This window comes from Chelonia mydas, chromosome 9 (assembly GCF_015237465.2).
Source record: "Chelonia mydas isolate rCheMyd1 chromosome 9, rCheMyd1.pri.v2, whole genome shotgun sequence".
NCBI classification, from domain to species: Eukaryota; Metazoa; Chordata; order Testudines; family Cheloniidae; genus Chelonia; species Chelonia mydas.
In genome coordinates, this window is record NC_057855.1 from 21,053,107 (window position 1) to 21,069,634 (window position 16,528).

General features: G+C 39.9%; 1 protein-coding gene across 1 annotated transcript in view; it reads right to left on the minus strand.

Annotated features, from left to right (window-relative positions):
• Nucleotides 1-476: 476 nt before the first annotated feature.
• The window catches only part of OTOL1 (otolin 1), a 29,340-nt gene continuing 13,288 nt past the window's right edge, over nucleotides 477-16,528 (minus strand). The window contains exons 4-7 of the mRNA XM_043522540.1: nucleotides 9,683-10,054; nucleotides 7,150-7,239; nucleotides 3,469-3,540; nucleotides 477-1,693 (exon numbers count right to left, since the gene is read on the minus strand). Of these exons, the coding sequence (XP_043378475.1) occupies nucleotides 795-1,693; nucleotides 3,469-3,540; nucleotides 7,150-7,239; nucleotides 9,683-10,054 (1,433 nt within the window). The 3' untranslated portion in view covers nucleotides 477-794. The remainder of the gene's footprint in view (nucleotides 1,694-3,468; nucleotides 3,541-7,149; nucleotides 7,240-9,682; nucleotides 10,055-16,528) is intronic.

Here is a 16,528-nt window from a genome sequence, read left to right on the forward strand (position 1 = left end):
TCGTTCCATCAGCTGCAATGTTGTCAACCAGCACATTAATGTATTTTTCTCTGTGTATCATAGGAAAAAATAAATTAGATTAGGCAATCATCTTATTTTATTCTTTACTGTTCCAAAGATATTCAGTTCTTGTAAATACAACAATAATTTGATGAACAAAGAAGTTTGCACTGATTGAGTGATTATAATACAATTGCTAAGTCAACCTTTTATTCCATGCATTACTATGTATAAAGTAACACATAATACTGGTTTGATAGCAAACATTTTTAAATCTATTAACATGATTTGAAGAAACAGACTACTTGCAATTGTATCTGATTAATCTCTGAGTCAGATCCTGCAATCCTTAGCTAAAACTTGAAACTCCAACTAACTTCAATACTGACTCCCATGGACATTTTGACTTGTAATTACTGCAAGATTTAGCCTTATCTGAATTAAACTAATATATTGACTTTGTGTAATTTTAACAATTTGATGATCTAGCATGGGTCTGAAGTATAAATAAAATCTCTTTGGGATCTGTATCTTCCTGAATGCATTTGTGTAATATTTCCTTATATGATCATGACAATTAGGCCTCACCATAGAGGGTGGCTGTATCTTTTGGGGGTCCTTAGTTAAAATTAATCAGTTTATTACAAATATAGATATTTGTATAGAAAGATTATGACATCTATTTCACTAAAGTGACACTTTCTTTCTCCTTCACCCTTCTCCCTCCACCTCCTGCTAACAATCAGAGTGAAATAAATGTTATGTTTCTTAGTCATGTGTTTATCATCATATATTTATGCGAGGGTCTCAAAAATATCATCTGGATACAAAAGAAACCCTGTAAATATGCTGTCATCTTCAGCACTGACATAGATCCCATTCCAATCCCGTCCAACCTCCAACCAAACCTGATCTCCTGCATTTAATTTCAAAATGATCAGGAAAGATGCCTGGTCTATCTCTTGACCATAAAGTGTTTCACGGGTTTTGACTATCTTCTTGTTTTGTGCCACAATGCTGATTCGAGCAGGCCGCCCTCTGATCGTCATGTGATAAGCAAAGACATACGCTCCAGGAATGCTACAATTGAACTTGCCTGTAGAAGGATTATAATCTTCCTGGTCATTGTACAAAATCTTGTCAAATTTAATAGGGACATTTGGTGGAGGGAAAGACTTTGACAAGCCAGCACTGAAAGCTGATCTTCGGACTTTTGAGTTATCACCCTTGGAGCCTTTGATACCTCTGGAGCCTTTCTTTCCACTAGCTCCTCGTGCCCCTTTACTACCAGGATTTCCCTTTGGTCCAAGAGGTCCCATCACACCAGCTGGTCCCAAGTCCCCTTTTTCACCCTTACTACCTGGCTCACCCTTTTCTCCCTGTTGTCCATTCATCCCAGGAATACCCTCAACTCCAGTGTCTCCTTTGCTGCCTTTTTCCCCTTTTATTCCAGCTTCCCCTTTCCCTCCCCTCTCTCCTCTCTCCCCTGGCTCCCCACAATCCCCCTTTTTGCCCAGGTCTCCCTTTTCCCCTTTATCTCCATTTTCCCCATCTAGCCCCTGTAAGCCCAGCTCTCCCTTTTCTCCCTTCTCTCCTTTGGTCCCATTCTCACAAGTGTCCCCCTTCACTCCCTTCTGTCCCTTCATTCCAGGAAGGCCAGAGTTTCCTTTATCTCCTTTAACTCCAGCTTCACCTGTTAAAAAAAAGATCGAAATAAAGAGTCACAAGAAAGAATAAATACCTCAAACCATGCAGCACTACTAGCCTTGGGCTGGTCACTGTGCTAAGTAGGGGCTATCAGAAGCAGATGTAAATGCCATGTGCTTGTGGTTAAAAAGTAGACTGTATGTTCCATTCTCAATGTTTTCTTTCTGTTTTCCTCTGGAGTGGGTTGAGTGAGTGGAGGGAGTAATTTGTGTGTTGAGTGAGGGTGGCAGTGGATTTGAGGGAGGGGAGTCATCGTGGGCTGAGTGGATTTGATAGGAACAAGTGGAACTGAGGCAAGAGGAGGAAGATGTTGAGAGGAGAGGTTAGAAAAGGGAAGAGGGAGGAGTAAGAGGCTAAGGAGGCTTCGGAAGGCAATTAGAAAACAAAAGAGAATAGGAATAAAAGATGAGGACAGAGAAAGAGACTGAGAACATGGAGAAGACCAAAGAGAATGCAACACTGAGTATGTGGGGTGGAAGCCAACTTGATGGAAAAGAGAGAAGTGATGACTTTAAAAACAGTGCCAAGGTATATGGCAAGAAAAAGAAAGTGGAATCAAAGAAGAAAAAAAGGCAGAAATAGTAAGTCCGTTTTTTAAATGCATTTACCATAAATTTGAGGGGCGAAATACAATTGAAAACACTAAATCCACAATATTAAAAGCAATTGATAAAATACCTGTATTCTATACAGGGCAAGACTCTCCAGTGCCATCTATCTGCTGGTGTGATCTGGCTTTAAAGCCATCTTAACCAAAGGAAGATTGCCCCAGTGTGAGGGTCATCCTCTGGTGCCATAGAGCCAGTGTAGCAACTCCTACACCACACACTCTCCTGACTGTCAAGGCAGCAGAGAAAAAAGGTTGTGGCTTCAGGAAAGCCGGTGGTCAGGACAACTTTACACTGTGCTGATCCTTGGATTGCACCCTAAGACTCCTCTAATGCAGCCCAGGGATGACAGGCCTGCACAGAGCAGCAGAGAGCAGAGTTTTAAACCACATTTGCACACACATCCCTGTTCATTCTGTGCCATTAGGCTGCACCAGAGGATCTGATCTGTCTCTGGTGGGGTCTTTCACACTATCTAAATATGGCTGAAAGTATCACTGCCAGGGGTGAATTTTATCTCTGGCTCATAAAGTTACTTTTCACTGAAGAATAACTTTTCTTGCCTTCAGAATGCTCCAGATTGCAACAAATCCCATCTCCAATACATTTTCCAGGTGGAACATACTCCCCTATAGGAACGCTCTGTCTCTCTCTCTCTCTCTCACACACACACACACACACACACACACACACACACAGAGTCTCTTCCTTCCCCCTCCCACCGTCCCGCCACCCCTCACTCCAAAAATTATTAGTTTGGTTGGTTGCTCAAAGATATGCCTGGGTGGTTTCAGTTTCAGTTGGATGGTTTCCGTTGGGCCCTGTTTCTATCATACACTAGGACAGGCTATAGTTTATACTATCTACACACTTAACAAAATGAAATGATTCAAACTGCACCATAGGTAGACAGGAAGGTGACAGATAAACAACATAATTTAGAATGTCGACTGTGATTTAAATACTAAAGTCCACATTCAGTTCTTACTCACACATAGCTCCCACTCACTATAGTGAGTTGTTCCTGAATGTGGACTGAATAAAAACTAAGTAGTGAATTCCAGATTGGGAAAAAACAGATTAAATATTAGAAAACCAGATTAAGAGGAAGATAGATCAATGTTCTTGAGTACTCTGGTGTAGCCTTACATACCTTGTTCTCCAGGTTTGCCTGGATACCCTGGAATTCCATTTGTTCCTTGGTCACCATGTTCTCCTTTATCTCCTAAGACATTGTTACCATTAATATGCTGCTATGTATATTATTTGTAGCAAAACATTCTTTATGTGGCATGGGGCTTACACCATTTGTGTGTGTGTGTCACTCTCTCTTTCCTGTAGTAAAAATGAACTTAAAAAATGACAGTTCTAAGAAAGTTTCTTGGGACCCCTTAACTGAAAACTCCAAAACACCAGCACCCATCAGACTACCCATCGTGTTGTACTTCTGTAGTTATCCGGTTCATCTTAATGCCTGAGAAATAAGTAACTGTATGCAATCAGTAATGTCGGATGGGGAGGGCATTTACTGTCATTTAATGGCCCGAAAGAGAGGCTGACAGCCACTAGACTCAGTATTGTCATTTTAGTTTGACAGACCTAAAAAGCATTAATCAAGAGGGGACATCGTAGCAGAGGACATTGATTGAATCACACTCTGATGTCATCTTTTTTTTTTTTTTTTTGCCTGAAAAAATGTTCAAGTGCATTCAGTACTTATTGAAAAGAGAGATTAACTGCACTGGCTTTAGCAAAGTATGATGCATGCAAATGCTGTGCAAGCAACCACTTATAGCTCTGCCAATAGAATTCAGTCCTCCTGCACTCTTCTAGTTTCTTTGGACAGAAACAGGCAATTGAGCTAAATTGTGTCCAGTGTGTGGTAGTTTAGTGACATGCAAAATGAGAACTCTGCGATGACCATCAAACTCATTTTCACTTGAGATTTGAACACAGGTTTCCACGGCAAATGATTAATAGAACCAATAACCACACAGACAAACCTCTTAATCAGAGGATGGCTTAAAAGAGGATGCACAACCTGATTGGGTACCTATGGTTAATGCATATATTCCGAATGGGACCATGCTTGACTTTTTCCTCTCTTTTGTATTGCACACAACTCTCTAAGTGGAGGTCAAGGATAATCTAGGCATGGCCCAATACCTAAACAAATACTTTGCCTCAGTCTTTAATAAGGCTAATGAGGATCTTAGGAATAATGGTAGCATGACAAATGGGAATGAGGATATGGAGGTAGATATTACCATATTTGAGGTAGAAGCGAAACTCGAACAGCTTAATGGGACTAAATCGGGGGGCCCAGATAATCTTCATCCAAGAATATTAAAGGAATTGGCACATGAAATTGCAAGCCCATTAGCAAGAATTTTTAATGAATCTGTAAACTCAGGGATTGTACCGTATGATTGGAGAATTGCTAACCTAGTTCCTATTTTTAAGAAAGGGAAAAAAAAGTGATCCAGGTAACTACAGGCCTGTTAGTTTTACATCTGTAGTATGCAAGGTCTTGGAAAAAATTTTGAAGGAGAAAGTAGTTAAGGACATTGAGGTCAATGGTAAATGGGACAAAATACAACATGGTTTTACAAAAGGTAGATCATGCCAGACCAACCTGATCTCCTTCTTTGAGAAAGTAACAGATTTTTTAGACAAAGGAAACGCAGTAGATCTAATTTACCTAGATTTCAGTAAGGCATTTGATACCATGCCACATGGGGAATTATTAGTGAAAGTTTAAAAGATGGGGATCAATACGAAAATTGAAAGGTGGATAAGGAATTGGTTAACAGGGAGACTACATCGGGTTCTACTGAAAGGTGAACTGTCAGGCTGGAGGGAGGTTACCAGTGGAGTTCCTCAGGGATGAGTTTTGGGACCAATCTTATTTAATCTTTTTATTAATGACCTCTGCACAAAAAGTGGGAGTGCGCTAATAAAGTTTGCAGATGATACAAAGCTGGGAGGTACTGCCAATTTAGAGAGAGAAACGGATATCATACAGGAAGATTTGGATGACCTTGTAAACTGGAGTAATAGTAACAGGAGTAAATTTAATACTGAAAAGTGTAAGGTTATGCATTTAGGCATTAATAACAAGAATTTTAGTTACAAGCTGGGGACACATCAATTAGAAATAACGGAGGAGGAGTAGGACCTTGGAGTATTGGTTGATCATAGGATGACTATGAGCCGCCAATGTGATGTGGCCATGAAAAAAGCTAATGCGGTCTTGGGATGCATCAGGAGAGGTATTTCCAGTAGAGATAAGGAGGTTTTAGTACCGTTATACTAGGCACTGGTGAGACCTCATCTGGAATACTGTGTGCAGTTCTGGTCTCCCATGTTTAAGAAGGATGAATTCAAACTGGAACAGGTACAGAGAAGGGCTACTAGGATGATCCAAGGAATGGAAAACCTGTCTTATGAAAGGCGATTCAAGGAGCTTGGCTTGTTTCGCCTAACTAAAAGAAGGTTAAGAGGAGATATGATTGCTCTCTATAAATATATCAGAGGGATAAATACCGGAGAGGAAGAGGAATTAGTTAAGCTCAGTACCAATGTGGACACAAGAACAAATGGAAATAAACTGGTCATTGGGAAGTTTAGACTTGAAATTAGACAAAGGTTTCTAACCATCAGAGGAGTGAAGTTTTGGAATAGCCTTCCAAGGGAAGCAGTGGGGACAAAAGACCTATGTGGCTTTAAGATTAGACTCGATAAGTTTATGGAGGAGATGGTATGATGGGATAACGTTATTTTGACAATTAATTGATCTTTAACTATTCATGGTAAATAGGTCCAATGGCCTGTGATGGGATGCTAGATGGGGTGGGATCTGAGTTATTACAGAGAATTCTTTCCTGGGTATCTGGCTGGTGAATCTTGCCCATATGCTCAGGGTTTAGCTGATTGCCATATTTGGGGTCAGGAAGGAATTTTCCTCCAGGGCAGATGGGAAGAGGCCCTGGAGGTTTTTTGCCTTCCTCTGTAGCATGGGGCCTGTGTCACTTGCTGGAGGATTCTCTGCTCCTTGAAGACTTTAAACCACGATTTGAGGACTTCAATAGCTCAGACATAGGTGAGAGGTTTATTACAGGAGTGGGTGGGTGAGATTCTGTGGCCTGCCTTGTGCAGGAGGTCAGACTGGATGATCATAATGGTCCCTTCTGACCTTAATATCTATGAATAAGTTTGTTTCATCTACAGCACCCATCGTCGGGACAAGTGATTATTCAAGTGTAGGTGCTAAGTGTTTAGGGATACCAAAAATCACACTGTTGCAAACAGAGAAGCATTGCTCTAAATAACAGTTAGTTTAGGGGACCAACTTTTTAAACATGTTTTTAAAAATATGTTTTCTCCATGAACAAGAAACTGCTGGGCCATACTTAGAGTGATACATGATAGTAGAGTGACCACCGAGGGCCTGGTCCAAAGAATATTAAAGTGAATGGGAGTCTTTGCATGAAGTTACAGCTAATGAACTAAATTCCACTCTCTTGTTGCGTGCAGTCAATTTGGTCTGAGAGATTTAACTTTTAAAAGCTGCTTTTATGCCTGCCTGTTGCTTTCTTTACTACACATGGGCCTGATCCAAAGCCCATTGAGCTAGAACTTCAATGAGCTTTGGATAGGCTTTTGTGAATATCCATTTTTATTTTGTGCTGTTATAAGTTATTGGTTTACGGTATTACAGGCTATGGGAATTACAAGGTATTAATTTGTATCAAGACATTTCAATTGCTTTAGAAAATATATGAGCAAAAAAAAATCTCATGTGCTTTTGAAATGAGCAGCTACTGTTCCTCACCCTTGTCTCCTTTGAAGCCCTTTGGACCTTGAAGTCCAGGAATTCCTGGTAGGCCCTGAGGGCCAGTGTCTCCCATCTCTCCTTTAGGACCTGGAAAATGAGCATTTGAAAATTCATTAGGCAATGGAATTCTATCTTCACAGTGACTGAAAAGGATGAACTTTATAAAGTGACCTATGAATGTTAGTTAGGTAATAAACCACAAATGATGGGGGTTGCCACATACTGATGGGTGCTTTGTGGAAACAGAGAAGAACTGAGTATTTTCCTTTGCGTCATAGGAGTGATACAAAAGAAGCAGAGCAGGGCTCAGGACTGAGTCATATTTCCTTCACAGATGAAAAACAATGTAATTGTTCGTAGGCAATTAGGTGGGTTAGCCATACAGCTGGCATTGACATTAATGGGAACTGTGTGGCTAAACTCTCTCGTCAGCTATGAAAATCCCAGTTTATATTTCATGATACATCTATTGACTGGTTCATGGACCTTTGTCTTTCACATAGTGTACAAATCCCCATGCCATCTTTAAGACCTTGATTTTTGAGTTTGGAGGTCTCTTAGCTTGAAAAACAGCTTTCAACTGCTATACAGCTATAGAAGCCCAAACACACAGATTACATCAGAATTTGTGTATCCAGTATTTAAATGCATCTGAAGACAGCCTATATCTAATTAACTCCGCCCCCTTTCTTTCTTTTTTTTTAATCTGCAAATGCAAGTATGGTAATTGGGCAGATCAGATCCACATATTGTGAGAAACGTCAGAAAGACAAGCAAGCAAGATACTCGGTGGTTTAATTTACATTAAGCTTTAAAAAATAGGGATAGCTAGTGCACATCTGGCCCTGTTCATTGTCACAATACAAACAACTTGACATGAGCTCTTCTTCCATCAGTGCTCAGGAGATGTATGCATAGAACTCCCTCTATAGCTAATACAATGTTGTCCCTTATTAACAATGGGAGACTAGAGTCCCTTGAATACAGTATATTTAAAAGCTCTAGGTGTGATTCTACCACCTTTACTCTGATGAAAAGTATCTCTCTCCAAAAGTAGTGCCATTAAAATAAACATGAATACTTGCAGATTAAGGTCCTGCTCAATGTAAAGGTGTCAGAATCAGGCCCTATCTGGGTGTGTATTTTAATAATAAAAAGTAACGTTACATAATATACAATATATTAGGTTACAAAATATATAGCTCTTATACAAATATTTATAGGGTATTTATAGAGACTCTGTTGAGCAAATTAATCATATTTAAAATTTGGAGCCTTTATTGTCTTTTGCATTGAACTTCCCTGTTTCCAAGAAAGGGTCAGGGATTTTATTACTAATTATTATCTAACCCTGTAGAAAAACACAGAACTACTTTCAGGTAGCATGAAGGGTCACAAAACCATGCTAAAGGGAATATGAAAAACAATCTGCAACTATTAGAAGACAAAAGTGCAGGGAGAGGAAATGTCTGTGGGGTTCCAAGAGGATATGAAAGGACTAAAGGGATCAACATGAGCAAAGGGAAATTCAGACTGAATATTGGGAACATTTTCCTAGCTACTAAATCATATTTCTCTGTTGAGTAGTCTCCTAAGAGAGGTAGTAAAAGTCTCACTGCTTGGAAGACATAAAATCAGACTGCAGACACCATGGAAGAAAATATTGCATTGGCTGGTGGAGGGATTGGGTAGACGATCAGGTTTTCTCTATTTTTAATTTCTATGCTTTAAGTGTCTGGCAAACCAGGGAAATAAGGAAAATTAAAACTGGGGGGAAGGTTAAGGCTTTTTGGGGTGATCTGTCCTTCTCCGAATGGCCACTCTTTCTCTTTTCAAATCCCAGGTATAACTCAATTATAAAGCAATAAGGATGATGTAAGTACAACAGTCCTTTGTCTTAGTGGACTTTTTGTATAGTCTGTCTGTTACAGATTGTAAGATACCCTCAGTGCAAGGACATTGTTTTCTTCTGTGGGTTGCCTAGTGCCAGCTGATCTATTAACACTCAGTTAAAAAAAATAATAGAACACAATAATCATACCCTTCTCTCTGTAACAACAACATAAATGAAATGTAATATTGTACAGTTTTCTGGGATTTCTACAATACAAAGGGAGAGAGAGGCAGAGGAAGATGGAGTATTGTCCAGGAGTTTGTGTGTAACAGTAACTCTGATTCTCCTTAGTTTTGTGTGTAAACCTGAGTCCTGTAAGACCTCTACATGCAGAACACTGATTTTAATTGGAGTTCCACATGTGAGGGACTTACAGATTTGGGCCCTAAGTTAGCATTGTTTTAATGTAGCATTTAAGAATAATTAGATTTTTATCTGATATTATATGTAATATGAATCCATTATGCCCAATCCTCAGCTGGTGTAAATCACCATAGCATGATGATCTGGCCTGCAAGAGAATTTATTCAAGACTTAATAAAATTGGAGAATCATTGCCACTTTTGTCTTAGTTCATATGCTACAGCTGATACTGCCTCTTGAGAAATGAATAATGATAATAATGCTTTCCCCTACCTGGCAGTCCATGCTCTCCTGGTTCCCCTTTCTCACCTGACACAGGGGTACAGCAATCACAGCAATTAAAAAAGAAATCGGCTGTGTCAAGAGTAAAGTTTTCAAAGGGAAACAGAGTGGTGGCCGTTCTGAAGGCCGAGTTCAGCGTGGATAACTCCACCGGCATTTCACTTGTTTCCGATATTTCTGTGAACGGACTTTCTTCAGTGGGTGGCACAATGGATGTGTCAAAGCCATCAGTGACCTCTATCTCTGGAGACTTTATCTTAGTAAACTTTTCAGCCAGGGTAGCTTTCGCCTCTGTGCGAACAGCAGCAGCAATCAGTATAATGAAGGTGGCACTGTGCCCAGGTAAACGCCACATTTTTGTTGCTGTAAGAAAAGATTAATGCAATTATAAAGCATTGCAGCAGGTTTCTGGTAGTAGCAATTTCCCTGTCAGGTTCGTTTGTTTTGCATTCGTTATTGCTTTTCCTGCACTTCTCCCTGTAAGCCTTTTCTTTTTAAATCCGAGAGAAGAAGCTTGACATATAAACAGCAAAGAGTAAAAGAGCAAAAGTAAAATTTTTGTCAGATAGGCAGGTTTCTTCTTAATTAAAAACAGCTCACGGCCCTGATCTTGTCAGTTGATCTATGAGGAGAGACCCCTGTATCTGTACAGAGCCCCATTGATTTCAGTGTGGGCCCTATGCAGCTACAGAGGCCCTCTACCTAGGCCAACTTATCAGACTGGCATTAAGTGATGTGGAAAGTAAAAGAAGTTAAGAGTTCCTGCTGTGCGACCCTGCATTTTATAATGAGTAGATACATTCCTCTTGTAAAGAGACACAAAAAGACAGTACTGCTAGGTGCCCAGCTCTCAGCAATAGTTCCAGAAATCTCAGAGGTTTCAAGTGGGACACACTGGGAGGATGTAGGCTTTGTCCTAATGCAAGACTTATCTTTGTAACAGATGAAGAAAGTATAAATGCCACAAACAAAGTTAGAGGGGGAAATATTTGACATCCTGTTAGATACTTTCTATGCCATCTCTAATTTGAAAAGAAAGTTTATTGAAGGTTTTTACATCTCATTATTCTTCTGCTTAGCAACCTAACTGAAGCAATTAGAACACAGTGAAGTATCAGTAATTTGAAACTAGCAAAACCAGTCCTTTCTGCTTGAAATCTAGAGTGATCACACTAACAAAGCTAATGCTGTTTCAAAAGATTCAACCAGAATGAGACATTCTATATTTAAAACAAGAAATATTGTCTCAGGCTAGCACGTTCCAGTAGCAAACTTGACATCCCCCGAGATGTCAAGTGGCATAAAACTGGCATAATGTGGTACAGAACCAGGCTCTCTAAGTGTGACCATGGCTACCAGTGTTGCCAACTCTGCCAACATTTGGTGTCTGTCATAGAATCCCAGTTCCTGGTATCAAGAGATGGCATGAGAATTTTGGCTTTTTAAGTATGTTTTCTAGCCCTCATTGTGGAGAAAACCTTGGAGGCAAGAAGGAGTTGGTAGTAGTGGTTTCAGAGCAAGAAGCTGAAGCCTGACAGATATTTCATCACAGCTGGAGGTAGCTGCGCCCCAGCTCCCTGTAAAGGAAAAGGAGAGATGCTAGCAAGCAGTAGCTAGGAAGCTGCAAGAGGAGAGGAGGAAATATATGCAAAAGCTCAGGTAGATCTGAAATTGTGACTTACCCCTGAAATGCTGACTCTCCTAGATGAATAAATACATTTTACTCTTTTAACTCGAATGGCAAATGGTTTTTGTTTTGAATAAGTGTACTAAAGCCATTGCATTCATAGGGGCTTCTGTATCTCTGCAAGTTGCTGGATAAAACAGCCTCCTTCAGATAACCAAGATGGGAAAGGCAAATGGAGAAGGAAGCAGACACCCAAGAACTCTGCTTTTGTGTTATCTGAGCACTTGGGACCAATTCTCTTCTCAGTTACACTAGTGCCCCAGTGACTTCAATGTGGGGTGTATGAGTACACATGAGAGCAGAAATTGCCCCTTGGCTTTTTGTCTGTAGAAGATAAATCCACATATTTACAAAGGACTCATGGGTACTCCCTTCCTCCAAACATCGAGTCAGATTCTGCAAAACACAATCATTTGAGTAGTCCCTCTGATTTCAGTTGGGATTTTCCTGGGATTCCAATGGGACTGTTCTTGTCATTGGGATTTTTCAAGATCTAACCCATAAACCCCTTCCCAAGTGGAGAGAAACAATGGGCTTGAGCCCCATTTCTCTCTGCAGCTTTTCCTCGACCTAATAACACTGCAATATTTCTTATAAAGCTTGAGAAACATCTGGTGCAAGGGATGAATGATCAAGACCATGCAGGGTGGCTCCAAAAATACAGAAAAGCCAAATTCTGAAGTGTGTGATGTACTGAAATGATTAGAGAGACTTCAATAATGACTTCAGAGTCAAGCACAATTACCTGCTTTGAAAGGCTTTGCTTTAAAGGAATAAGTGGAAACAAAATTACACCCTAAGTATTCCAAGCGGTCTGAAGTAAATGTTTCAAAGAAGGTAAGATTTTCCAATTACGTACTCCATCTTGGTCTAAATTTTCATCTCGGTTTCCTTATCTTTCATATGGCTAATTGCTTAAGCAAAGAAGGGGAGCCTAAATAGGGGGGTTGCAAACATTTTCATAGTGTGGACCACATTTCAAAAGAGGGATGGTCTTGTGGACTCCCTCTTTCCTTCCGTTCAACGATTGTGTTGACTACCTCACATCCAGTTGGTTAATATGAAGACTATCTCCCCTCTTGCTAACTAATGTCATAACATTGCAGTGGAAACTATAGCAGTTCCTTACACTGAAAGCTAACACTAGGAAAGCATTGACGTATTTTTTGCTGTCCTCAGTCGAATGAGTTCTGTCTACAGAAAATTCTGATGAAAACAAAAACAAAATTCATTTTCATCTAAATTTTCCATGGAAAATTATAATTTTCAGCAGATATTTGAACACTGAATACTTCAGCTGAAAACCAAAATATTTCAATATAAAATGCTGTATGGTACCTTACCCATTCTCTTCTAGAAGCTGGGCTCCCCGGTTAGACTACAATGACCATGATTCACACCAACGGCCCCCTCTGGGGCGGGGATGCACTGCATCATGGGAGTACCTGTCCACAGTGCATCACAGGGCCTGCAGTTCAGCTGAAGAATCTGGCCCATACAGAACAATGGAGACAGGAAGCAACTGAACTGCAATTGCCATAAAGCATGGCAGCAGCATCTCTAAATCTTGGTTTTCAGACAGACTCTTTCCATTTTTAGGTGTTTGGTTTCTGACAAAAAAAAATCCACAGAAAGCAGACACTTTTTATGAAAAAAAATCATTTCATCCAAAAACCCAATTTTCCATCAAAAAATAGTTTAGACTGAACGTTTTCAACCAGCCTTACTGTCTAGGTTGACAGGCTGTCTCACCCTTCCATTTGTTCTGTGTCTCTAGCTGCAAACCAGGAGAAGAGCCAGCATCACATACGCAGTTAGCACCTCCCAGACCACCAGGCGTCCGCCAACAACAGTTTAGGAGCTTCTGGCCTACGTGATGCAATTCATGCAGAAACCCTAAGCCAATTACATTTCAATATTATATTAAGGGCAAGAAAGAGACTTTGGGTCTCACTTTAAGGACTAGTGTGTAGATGTACTGCCCCAGGAGCAGCCAAGGAAGGAATTGTGAATCAGGCTCTGTAGCCCACGAAAGCTTATGCTCAAATAAATTTGTTAGTCTCTAAGGTGCCACAAGTCCTCCTTTTCTTTTTGTTCCTTCCTTGGTTCCCATTTGTTCCAGAAGGGCAGTAATCTGTTGCTGGTTTAGGTATGCTGGCTGGTGTGTGGGCAGGTGGATATCAGAGCCAAAGCTCCACCCAGGCCCCACTCTGCCTGTCCACCTGATCAGGTGAAGGATTAATAAACACACAGTACCCACTTCGTCCTATGTGTCACCCTCAGAGGTTTAGTAGGGAAGGATTTTTACTCCACCCTTACTTCCCTGAGTGTTGTCTAAAAAGAGAAAACAGATTAGATAATGAAATGCTCAGAATGTTTATTTGGTGCAGTGAGTAAATTTCATATTGTCTGATCATGCAACCAAGGCTGGCATGCACACCTCAAGGGGCAGTCACTGTCTAATGTGCGAGTATGATCTGATCTGACAAGGTACCCTAAAACTGACATAACTTCAGCAAAACTTGGGACCACTCTTCACCTTCCAGAAGGCACTCTGCAGCTCCCGTCCCATAGTTACTGTTTCAAAACTTGCTCTGATCATCCCAGGGGAAATAACCTAGAACTGCAGAGCATAAGTACCTCTTAGTGCCCATCTAGTCACAATGCGGTGAGCGGCTTTTGAGCCAAGAAGCTGATAATAATACATCTACCTCAAAGCAGCAGGTTCAGCACCAGCCAAGAACAGAACAGAGGGCGACTGTTTCTAAGATGTTAGCAACAGATTAATGCAAGATGTGAAAGGTCATCAGCCACTTCCTTTTTCAGGATATCCTTGCTCCTTTATACTCCAAATGTCTAAGAACAATCCATGGCTTTGTACAGAGCACTGTAACTCAGGCAATTAGCAAAGTAAGGGCTTGTGTGGTTCATTAGAGCAGAACGTCAATTTAAACACCTGGCAGGATGCTTTGGAAAACCCATAACTTACAATTGCTACAAACCTGCAACCAGAACAGCAGCACAATAGCATTTGCACTGTCAGGTTACTCCTAGGAGCTAGCAAGCAGAACAATACAGCAGTATCTGAATTGTCAGTTCATTTCTGTGCACATTATAGGATCATAAATAAAATATGCAAAATAATATCTGTAGGGCCTATCTTCATCCCACAAAAGTGAAGAAATACCATGTCACTTGCTGACTGTCTGTCTCTTAGGCATGAGTTTGGGAACACAAAGGCTACAATGTGCATAAAGCATAAAGCATTTATTTTAATTTTTAATTCCATGACTTTTTTTCAAGTTAGACATTGGACGACTTTTAATGTAGTTATTATAACACGAAGAGCAAGAGCTATTATAATAAAGATTAAAAACACCTATCATGAAATCCTGGCCCCCTGAAACCAATGGCAAAACTCCCATTGATTTCAATGAGGGCAGATTTTTACCCCGTAGAGTGTCAGAAGGTATATAAACCTTCATGTTTCAGCACAAAGCCAACTTCTAGCTATTGGACATTAGGAGGAAACTTTAACTTAGATGGGGGGTTTTCCATAATTGCTTAAAGCAGAATTTCCTGCACCTTCCTCTGAAGCAGCTGGTTCTGTCCACTGTCGGAGCCAGGATACGGGGCTAGCTGGACCATGAGGCTGATCCACTATGGCAATTTCTGCTTTCCTATTAAATGTCAGAAGTAGTTGTGTTTTATTTTTATTTCTTATTTAAAAATCTGAATGGCATGAAATATATTTAATTCATTGCCAAAATAGCTTAATTATGCCAAGTTGCCAAATTGTAGCCTAATTATCTTTAGAAAAAAAATGAAATTTTTCAAATCAAAATCATTTGAGAGTTTGACAGGCACAACGAGTTTCTGTGACTATTTCTAAAAACAGAGATACTGTACATTTAAGTGGCCAAATTCAAATGAATGGATTTACATGATAATCTATCATAAAATGAATACAAATAAAATAAATTGCCTAGATGCTCTGAGCTTGTATATGTTTCAGCTAGTGGTGAATTTTAAAGTCCGAGTTTTATACCCTTGAAAATAGGGCTGATAATTAGACTGCTGAACCCTGTATTACAATGGGCAAAGGTGTTACTAAAATAAAGATGTTAATATATGTAAATACATTTTAATAAATGTGAAATTGTTTGTTTTTCATTATATTAGATTTCTTTCCAATTGCTCTAAAATAATTCACTCTAATATACTCACTTGACGTTTATATTTCACAATAGACCCAAACTGAGAGCAATTATTCTTCGCTGTAATGATGTCAAGTTTAGCACATCTATCCTTTATTGGGTCTAAATGTCCATGAAATGTTAGCATATATCTCACAGCTGTATACTCGTAATGCAACTGTACTTTTGTTTTTGTCCCTGAATAACTGAATTCAGATATTCTAGTTCACAACAGAAGTTTATCCACAACCAAAAGACTTTAAATAATGGGCAGATGGCTGTGTTTCTTTGTTGTTTGAATAACATTTTGCGCTTTTATTCTGGGGTGGGGGAATAGAACAGTCTTCTTACAATTACACATTCATTAAATACACTTGGATTTTTTTGAGGTTAAATTATACTAATAGCACCTTTTAAACTCCATAATTTCATTGCAAAAGCCATACTGAAGATAAAGTGAAGCAATGTTTGTTATCTCCTACCTTATGAATGTTCCCTTTATCAGGAATACCCGCCCAGGATGGCACATTGGAAAAGCCAATCTTATTCTCAATCAGGCAGTAATCTGTTTTATTTCTTTAATTACTTTTATTGTAACCAATGAGATGGGCCACTGTGACAGAGAGAAAGTGAGATTGGTGAATTCTCCTCAAAGTAACTAGAATGACACTGAAATTTGAGGAAATGCAAATGTTGCCCGCAGGCTGGGACGCTGCTCTTCACCTGGCCCTTTCCTGGCTACTCTCCAGGCCCCTACTACCAGCCTGCCAAGCATAAAGGACTCTCCTTGCAAAGCAATGCTTTTCAGAAGATGCTTACACAATCCTTTATGCTACTCCAGACAGATAGGAATTTATGGCATGCTATTTGCTGCACCCCAGGGTCAGATGAGAAGAGCAGAAGGGAAGAAACACTTGGAGATTGTTCATGATGAGCAGTGTGAGAGATGCATGC